The 10,366-nt window shown below is 42.1% G+C and overlaps 1 protein-coding gene across 3 annotated transcripts in view; it reads right to left on the bottom strand.

Moving 5' to 3' along the window:
* LOC111862941 (ribonuclease 3) overlaps positions 1–10,366 on the bottom strand; it is a 32,973-nt gene that overhangs the window by 10,223 nt on the left and 12,384 nt on the right. For all 3 annotated transcript variants that reach the window (XM_023848810.2, XM_023848811.2, XM_023848812.2), the window contains exons 7-14: positions 9,229–9,418; positions 8,893–9,009; positions 7,633–7,776; positions 6,308–6,458; positions 4,674–4,881; positions 3,775–3,908; positions 2,813–2,925; positions 1,406–1,626 (exon numbers count right to left, since the gene is read on the bottom strand). In XM_023848810.2, the coding sequence (XP_023704578.1) occupies positions 1,406–1,626; positions 2,813–2,925; positions 3,775–3,908; positions 4,674–4,881; positions 6,308–6,458; positions 7,633–7,776; positions 8,893–9,009; positions 9,229–9,418 (1,278 nt within the window). The remainder of the gene's footprint in view (positions 1–1,405; positions 1,627–2,812; positions 2,926–3,774; positions 3,909–4,673; positions 4,882–6,307; positions 6,459–7,632; positions 7,777–8,892; positions 9,010–9,228; positions 9,419–10,366) is intronic.

Raw genomic sequence — 10,366 nt, forward strand, 5'->3', positions numbered from 1 at the left:
TTCACTAAAAGTTTTTCACACACCACAGTAGCTTCCTTATTTGATTCGTCGTTAATTCTGTAAAATTATGTTTCGTTATTTGAAGTAAGAATTCTTAAAATCCCTAGAATTCTTTCCCGCTTGGCCCAATCTTTTTGCTTCGGGATGTTGTTGACGTGTGTTGTCTGTCGGTAGTTGATGTTGCTTGTCTGTGTGTTGTGATGCTTCACAATCTTTTTTTTCGTTTACACTTCTGTGCCTATTTTAACCAGCTCAAAGCACTTGTCACTAGCAAAGGTTACAATATGGTCATCATTACAAACAGTTGTGTGAACAGAATGCCTATGTGACTGGAGAAGAATACAGAGAAGTATGCTAGGGCAGGGAAGTAGAACAGCTTAAGGAGTCAACCCATGGGAGTTATTTTGACAGCCTTGGTACACCCAGGGATCAAGATCGGCTTTATAAAATGGACCCAGCAGAGCAGGTTTCATACTTTTACCTGATGATGTGCGACTGCATCATCATTCATTGCTTTAACACTCGGAGGTCCTCTGTTGGATTAAGTGCTTATTCAAACCTAAAATTTTCAAGTGTACAGAGTGCATATTAAGCAAAATCGTGATTTCAAAATGTCCCTCAAGGGCTATAATGTGTAAGAAAGAATCTGTGGAAACCTTACCTAGTGATGAGAAGTGTCAAATTTTCCACTCAGATTTTCAAAAAGCCTTTTGTTAGTTTGGAATAAGCTGAAGAATCTTTTGGGATATAAAGCCATGCAGTTTGTTGAAAGTCAACCAGTGTTTTGGAGGAATGTGTCACCTCCATGTTCATAACCACCACTGTAAGAACTTCAGATTATACATAATGTGACGTGTATATCCACTGCTAGGCAACAGGTTGGTAAACACATTCCAGCAACAACAGGGGGTCTATTGCTAGACAATGGAGCTGTAAACATGCCCTTTAAACAACAGAAGACAGTGTTTTCTGTGGGGTCCGCCCCGAGGCTACATAATGAGGACCTCATGCAGATGAAACTGGAATTGGTTCAAGTTCTGGAGATGGCAGTCAAAGGTAATTGAGAAGAAATGGAAAGAAAGGAATTAAGACTCTGTCAAGAAGACTTCATGTGTGAATATTGAAGTGCCAGTGAGATAAGCAGTGAAGACTGAGAACTAGTGCGTGTGCAACGGTGAACTGGAAAGTGTGCAGAATAGCAACAGTGCTGTATTGCCTGTAGTCCTGTACTGTGTGAATGCATAAGGCGCAATAAATGCAATCATCCAATCCAAAAAAACCTGGCTTGTTACACTGTGAAATTTCCATTTCAAGGAATGAGTGCTTCTTTCGCATCTGGCCACTTCATGCTGTCTGCTTTGTCTCTCAAAACACCAAGGTTCAGGCAATTGGTCATACTGCTTACCTTCGCAAGAACAGCGAGGTGCTGGTTCTGAACTATGGCAGCCCTGTAAGTAGCCAGTCCTCCCTCCTCAAGGTCGGGGAACATGTGGAACAGGTGTATTGAGGTTAGAAACTCAACCACTGCATCTCCAAGGAATTCCAGGCGCTCATTGTGAGTGATATTAGATTCAGTTACAGTCTTCTTGCCAAAACGAGACATGATATTGATCAGCGTATTAATACCTGCAAATATAAACCAAGAAACGATCAGTTAATGAAGCAACCTTTTTATTACAGGGTCTTTAGTTAGCAACTGACAGTTATTCAGCTGATTAAGACTGCATGCTGTTACAGAGCCAACACAATGATTACTTGCTTTAAAGGCAACTCTGTGATAAGCCAAGAGCCTGGCCAGAGATGAAGCACCAAACTTACAGACTGAACAAGTGACAAAGTGCTGCCTGGTCAGGGCTATTTCACACATCAGGGGGCAACAACAGACAAGTATGGGGCAATGGCAGAATGATTAACAATGGAAAACCAGAGATAACAGGAGAAAAACAGGCTCTATTGCCATGTCACCCACCATGAATCTCAGATTAAGCCATGAAGGATTGAATCTCAGGCTCTGTGGTAGGTGAAAGTCTAACCACCTGAGCTACGGAACAACCTATGTTAATTACTATTGTGACATGTTGTGCAATGGAGGACAACCCTTCCCTACCCAGCAGTGACGTGGCAGGTGAGTCAGCGCTCTGTCGTTCCCCCCTCCACGGTGACGTAACACACAACGCAGCTGTGACACGGGTGACAGCCAACAGCAGTCCCGATTGCGTAACAGGTGGGCGCTGCGACTATATAAGTGAACCACACTGGCTACGAAGCGAGTTAACTTGTAGCCGTCCCCGGAGGGAGTTAAAGTGTATCAGCGGCCGAAGACAGTTCTCCAGTCAGCAGTGAACAAGTAAAAGTGTGATAATCAGTGACAGTTTGTGATAACTGAGAATTAATTGGGAGTGTGTAACACAGTGACACTTGTATAGCTCTCGTACTGTGAAACGTGTAGTCTACTGACAACAGAGTGAATTGAATATGAAATTTGACATTATCATGATGATGAAAATTTAAATTGTGGTCATCTTGAGTTATGATAATGTACAGTCTGGCACTGGCATATAATATTTGAGGGAAACATTGCCTCCTTCTTCAGTGCAGAAGACTACCAGACTATATGGTGTTGTAACCCAATCACGTCAGTCACTTATTTCCAAGAGGGTTGTCTGGCCGCACTTCCGTATGTGCTTCTTATTTCTCTTATTTTTGGCACATGAAACAGGGCTGCTATTTTGAAGAAGACTGTGACCACCTCAATAAAATTCTGAAGTTCCTTCCTGAACTAGTTACTGGATTCGCAGGTCTGGCAGCTCACCTCGCTTCCTCGTGTTCATGTAATGAATCCTCCGGTCACCATACTCTGGCTGTCGAATGCCACAGTTCGTTAACGAATTCCTGGCATGGTCAGGATTTGTACCAAAGTTCTCTCTGAAATATACAACCAACATCTTTACTCACATCATTAACAAGCAGATATAATCATGAAAGTCTTGGCAAGAGGGAAAAGGGAGTTTAACCCTTAAACAAACAAGAGAAACCTTTACACACAGCCTGTCAGTGACTAAAAGAGTCGAAACATATGATTATTCATTGTTTCTCCGTTACTCCCTTCCAATTTTGCCTTCAAATGCAGTTAAGTTCAAAATCTGGTTCTTGTGTAAAAACTGCTGACTTGGCAGGTAAAATCCCAGTATGATGACATGGCAATAAATATTTTAATGTGCCTTGTGTAGTTTCCTTATTCAGTCACCACAGCATGGCACACCCTCAGGCGGCATATGGAGATGGCTTCCAGATATGGAGGGTAGTTGTGAATACACTGAATAAGCTCTTACAGTCAACAAAGGGTGGCTCTCCAGCTTGGGGGTTGGGCGTGGGCTAACAACTCATCATCATAAAAAATAATGTTGTTATGAAATGTTACAAAGGGCTTTAGACATGGATTCTTTTGATGATTGACTCAGGACAGGGAACAGCGGAGGGCTCTTATGAACACGGTAATGCACCTTCAGGTTTCATAAAATGTAAGAAAGTTCTTGAGCAGCTGAATGACTGGTGGTTTCTTATAAAGGGGTCAGCTTCATGGCGTTAGTTTGGTTTAGGTGAGCATTATATTACTGTTTTGTGAATGTCAAAAATAAAAGAGCCACTGAACTCTGAGACCTTCCAGTACACAGTTCCCTTGCTCAATCATCTCTGCAGCTCATGTGGCATTGTTAAACGACGCACAGAACTAGAGGCAGGCAGATACAACATGTCTTGATTTCATTTCCTCACCTGTATGAAGGATGAGTCATAGCCAGCTGCAGGAGAGAGCGATTCTTGAACTTATAATCAATTACTTTCTCCAGGACATCACACGAGCGATGGAAGCGGAGGTGGCACACGAGAACTGGGATCAACATGGCATGCTGCAAACATCCAAAACACACAGAGAGATCTGTTCATTGTAAACCATCATACCACTCTGACTCTTAAAACGGAACTTTGAATTAATATTTTCCCTCATTTAACGTTGTTTACTGATCCTAAGTCAATAAATTTCAAGAGTTACATTTTCTCCATTCAACATTTTTCTCAATTTAGTGTCAAAACCTAGCAATCTGGGAGCCAAAGGCTGGTAAATGGCTCTGCTGGGATGCCCTAATGCCAGTAAGAGCACACCATTAAGTACCAGAATGCCACTTGTTAAGTTGGCATCTGCTGACAAATCCTAGCTTCCCCACCTCAAGGTGACCCCTGGGCAGAACATTCTGGGGTGAAAGCACATGTGGTAGACAGAGTGGGGTGAAAGGCAAGTGTCTGACACCTTCAAACAGCACTCTGTGGCTAAGGGAAGGATAGCCCATACAGAAAACTGAGGGGGGGGCTCTTTAGGCGTGGTGAAGTCAACCCCCTAAGGGAGTACACCCTGATAGAAAAACATTGGTCCTCCTAAGTAAAGGGGGTTGGGTAAAGGCTAACAACCTCTCCCCAGAAAACATTTGTTCAGAAACCCAAGGGATCTACAAATAAACCTTAAATGGTGGTTTCACTGCATGTAATATTACCGAGTCCGTGGACTTTATCCTTCATCTGGTACCCCAAACAGAACACATCTCCAAAAGTGTATCTACTTCTGTCCTCAGTTAGGTCCATCAGGAGACGACCTCAAACACCGGAGTTCCTGCACTAACCTGTATGATGTCACACATGATGCCTGTGCGGTGGAAACCTTTAGCCGATACGGCCACGGTGACATCTCGCTTCATCTTGCTTTGTGTTCTCATCTCCTGCAGTTTGTTCTCCTTCGCCTCCAGTTTGCGCTTGTCTTCAAATGATGGTTTGGGCATATTGGCCAGCAGATGCCGGAATTTCACATATTCCCGCCATGCCTTCTGGTACCTAACAATTACAAAACGCAGCACAGCAACTGAGATCCAGCATGTGCAAGAACAAAGTCCTGAAGACAATACTTGCGCTAATAAAACTAATTTCTTTACTCTGTAACCGACCAGTTTCTGGGTCAGACAAATGAAACCCCATACTTAAGACTGAGGACACTGTCTGGTCAGGGCTACTGCATACCTAAGGAGTAAAGTAAAATTAAAGGTATCCCTGTAACAGGCTGTGGAGATCCACAGGGTTGTGAGATGTTGAGGTTCCCACATTTTCTAGACAATTGGCTCATAGATGGCAGTAAGGTTGTCAGCCTTACGCGTCGGCCACCCTTTACCCCCAAGAATATTACTGGTACTCATCTCTGTTAGAGGCTGAGTCAACCCCAGAGCCATAGTGCAGGGAGAAAGATTAGGTCAATTGAAAAAAATCCAATGCCCTCATCAGAACTGGAAGCCACAACCTTCCGGCTTGTAGCATAGTGCCTCAACCAACTATGCTACCGCGTGCCCCATACGTAAGGGGTAGTGACAGATTAGTATAAGGCAATGGTGGGTTGACTAACATGGGAAAACTGATGTGCTGGAAGAAAAATCTTCCAGCAGTGCCACTCAGTCCACTCTCAATCTCATGTAAAATCACTCAGGATTGAACACAGGGCTGCACAGTGAGAAGCCAGCACCTAACCACCTCGGCTATAGCATGATCAATATCTAAACTCACAAGATGAAGAAACACCATGAACAAAATTACACTATCAGGATCTTCATAATCTGTACGAACACCCACTGAGTGCGATCTACAGTTTCCCTCCTAAAGGTAAGGCGGTATTGAAGATGATGCTTGTGGTCACACCAAGTAACTTGGCTCAAGATTAATGCTTCCGATTTGTATTTAGGAGCCAGCCAGCTCAAATCTTGGCTCGAATACTAACCACCCTGACTTTTTCATGGTTGTCCCTCAGTTCCACTAGGGAAATGTTGGGCTAGTACCTCACCTTATGCGCAATCCACTTCATACAGTATCCATCTTTCTGGTTGATTCCTTGTCATCCTACCAACTGTCACTACATGATCTGAGCTATGGGCAGCATCATTAAATAAACCACAGACAAATATACAAAATGACTGCTGCAGTGGGGACTTAGAGCTTAACACACACATTTTTCTCTTGAGTACCACCAGACGAAATACAAAGTACTCTTACTGTTATTACTGATGTTACTGCTGTTTTTGTTTGTCTGTTTTGAAGTCTTTGACTGTATGGGGTCATCACTTAGCTGACTAAGAACTTTATGACGTTTCAATTATGTTAGCGAGATGTGAATTGGATTAAATCACCTCATAACTGCCTTTGATGAATGATGACTTTCAAGGAGGAATGAAAATGAATTTGACATAAAATATGTTTCTTTTAGACAAAACTAACATACTCAGGGTTGCCAGCATAACTGAGCTGAGGTGGGCGAATCCCAAAGTGCACTATCTCTGGGTATGGAAGGGTGTCTGATTTCTGCTGTTCACGGTCCAGCTGATCCACTCGAACGGAGCATGGCTTCATGCCAGGGTACGTCACCACCATCCCTGAAAACATACATCCACCATACTAACAAACATTCTGCCTAACACACAAACAAGTGAAACTCCATTTAGCAGGGCTACCTTCAGAAGATAAACCTTTCATGCCTGAAGTTCACTAAACGGCTCTTAAAAATTCAATTCCTATCTCAAACAGAAGGCAATGCACCCTGTGTGTGTGTCGAGTTGTGATTCCATCAGTATTGACTATGAAGATTACCATCTTGTGAAATGTGACGTGGTGGAGTCTGGTAGACAGGTATCATTAGTTTGGAGGAATCTACCACCTCTATCTTCAGGACACCCTGCAAGTGAAGGCAACATGTTCCTTCGAAATGCTGGTACCTCTCTGTCAAGATTACACTGCTGTCACATCTTAGAAGCCGGTAACCACAAGACCCTCACACCTCATACAGAATCCAGCAGGGTGTCACATGATTGGGGTGTGATTATGGATGAGGTTTGGATTGGTGAATGGATTTACTGACCACTTTAACACACAACTAGTAATTACAAGTAAACAGCCTCACTGGTTTACACACTTCACTCTAACTGCAGGACACATAAAATCTTCTATGTCTTCACTAGTTGTCTCCTGGTAACGGATCTTAACACTGTCCTCTGCTGATGTCCTAACTGTCAGGTGATCGCTACTCAGCCAGTCCACTGGCATGCTGGCTGCTGTTTAGCAATGGCTCTGTATGCCACAAGAGTTTATACCTTCACAACCCATTATAATCCAAGTTTCTGAGCACAGATCTTCTTATGAAGCTCATAGTCACTCCACTAGTCAAGAAATACATCACCTTTTATAGAACCTTAAAGCTAATTATAATTAACAAGAGCATATTATGAGCCAGATGAATCCAGGCTATCCAATCACATCATGCTTCTTACACCATTACTTGCTGTGCAGTGTGTCTTTCAACACTCATATCATTACCCACTCACAACCTCACTAGTATCAGGGGATTTACCTGTACAATGCCCTGTTTATGGATGATAAAAATTAATATCTGTTTTCATACTGCTCTCCCATCTCCACCTGGATGTTTCAAGTGGTCTCTTAACTTCAAGTTTTATGCTAACATTTTGTATACACTTTTCATTTCCCTTCCCCAGTGCCTATTATAACGCAATGGGGTAAAAAAAGGTGCTTTTGGCTTCCATAACTACAAACCTTTTACTTCATCTGCAAAGTTCTGCCACTTGAATTGGGGCATGGCCAGAAGATCTTTAAGTTTCACCTGTTCAATAAGGGGGTTGCTGTTCACTATCAGATAGTACATCACCTCATTCATTGACAGTATCTCCTTCCCATTATCTGAAACCAGAACAACTTAATCAGTAAAATTACAGAAGACAGGAGCCTCTAGGTGAAGCACAAGAAACATTCAAACATCAAGGGAAAACCAAATAACTGGCAAACTGTTACTTTCTTAGTCCAATGAAGGACTGAATTCATCAAATCTAGCATGACCCCATGTTAATGAAGAGACATGTTCCTGAAAATATGTCTGTATTGTGAAATTCTGTAATGCAAACCTTATGTCTCCACCATTTCCCATGTCATAAGTTGAAGTCTTCCTCAAATTCAAACTGACACCTTCTTCCCCTGAAGGCATGGTGCTTGTTCATGAGACCTAAGTCTCTCATGGCACTGAGTATGAAAGTATCTTTTGGGATGTAAACCTATGGTGCATAGGCACCAGAACAGTTCTGATGATGTCGCAGAACTCTTGGGATTACTGGGTTTTTGGACTTTGTCCATTTTCTGCTGTTCTAAAGAACATAATGTTTCAAAACTTGATCAGTTTCCGTCCACGGGTGAATGGGTGGGAGACATCTACGCTGCTCCCGGCGGTCCAGTGACTGAGGTTTGCTCTTCCTAACAGACCCTACAGAGTAGGTGACTCCCACACCTTCAATGGAGGGCACAGATCCAGTTCCCTAAACATTGTGCTCTTAAAATATAAAATTATGGACAAAGTCCAAAACTCAGTAATACCAAGGTACCAATGTTTCGGAGGAACCTGCAGCCTCTGTCTTCATGTTTCTCTCAAACGATACTTATCTACCACACTATACACAGCTTAACATCCCACGGGAGAGTAATATTCTTGGTACATCAAGTCTCATATCACACAGTTATAACTTCAAATCCTCCAAAAGGTATGGACATTGGAATGCATTTTTATTTACCAAAAATGATCCTGTCACCATACTGTCCCATTGATGTGTTTTGCCATGGCATCATGTGCTCTACAGACAAATGTTTTCAGTTTAAGAATATTGGGAGGTGATGTCTGTGATTTTTTTATTTAGTTTCAGATGTTTCAAAACAAAGCCCTGATCTAGGCTAACAAGTCACTATGAAACTAACTGTATATACGCTACAAGAAACTTTAAATTAAATGCTGACATGTGAGACTGTGTATACCTGCAAGATCCCGAACAAACCGAGGCATGAAGTGGAACAGTGAACAGCCAGTGGAGTCATTGTGAGCTTTGAAGTCTAGGTCCACAAGTTCTAGCAGTTCACAGAATAGATAGTCATCTGGAACATGTCCAAATATTACAGACAGAACTTACACCTTTCCTTTTTCCTAGACGTACTGCATGAACAGGAATTATGAAAACTTACTGGGAATTGCAGTACTCAGTGTGAACACTGAACTGAAGAGGAAACAGACTTCAATGAGAAGAAGAAGAAGAAGAAAAAGAAGCAGTTTCAAAATTCAACTTCTGATTCTTCTCAATAAACCCAGACACTTACAGAACAAATCCAGTTCTCGAATGGTGAAATTCTCTGGCAGTTTCTCATCTATGTACAAGATGGTGTATTCTATATTGAAGCGGATCACTTTACATGTCGGCAGCTTGTCCAGGGGAAAGTGTGAGAACATGGAGAATCCTTCGAATATGAATTCATGTTCATCATGTTTGATAATCGTTGGTATCTTGGTCTGCAACATAAATGTGGAGACAGGCCTATTTCAGTGCTGATACCAAACAAAAGCTATAAAATTTGATGTCCTCATGGCAGTGGATATAAAGATTAACCTTTAACGGCCGAATGTTATAATTATTGGCATCATGTAGCATGCCGAGCTGGTCGAATGTTATAATTTTTAGAGGCAAGCCACGTGCTTCCTTTGTGAGTGCTGGCAGTTTGACCTTGGGTTTGAAACCCAAACAAACTCATGAACTTCATCTCAGACGTTTATTTGTTAGCTCTGAAGAATGAAATCGTATATCAGGGCACTGGTTTCGAAACTATTTACGTTTAGATATGACTGTTTATGACCTGGTGAGCCAATAGAAGTCAGCTTTGTTTTGAGAACTTAGAGGAAGAAATATTCGTGGGCACTTACATATCAGTGCTACCACAGCTTTCACGGAAGGGTGACGAATTCAGGGATTGGTTTGCAGTGTTGAATTGTCAGTTAGGGCGTCAGTGACGGATTTTCTAATATTTGGTTATTAGTTAGGAAGTCAGTGTCAGACTCCTATATTTCTTTGAATATAATTTTTATTGTGTATCTCGGAAGAGGTATAAACCCACTGAGCCAGTGTTACTTTGTGCGTAAAGACATCTTCGCCACTGTGACTTTCGGTATCAGTGGCGGACGGAAACTTTTTGACTGCTATTGCAATTATTTTGCATTACAATTTTGCGAGTGTTCCTAACAGTCTCGCTTTTTCAATCATAAATTATAGGATTTAGCTGGAAGACCCCTCCCCCAAGATGGAACCTCAAAAACGAGCCTGATACTCAAAACTCCTCGATGCTGAAGAACTGGAGGAAATATTGATGGAAGATGACTCTGATGAAGAGTTGGAAGAACTCGATGATGTCATTGAACCTCGCGAGCATATGTCGTCATCATCGTCGTCATCATCATCATCATCAT

This window comes from Cryptotermes secundus, unplaced genomic scaffold (genome assembly GCF_002891405.2).
Source record: "Cryptotermes secundus unplaced genomic scaffold, Csec_1.0 scaffold763, whole genome shotgun sequence".
Taxonomy (NCBI): Eukaryota; Metazoa; Arthropoda; class Insecta; order Blattodea; family Kalotermitidae; genus Cryptotermes; species Cryptotermes secundus.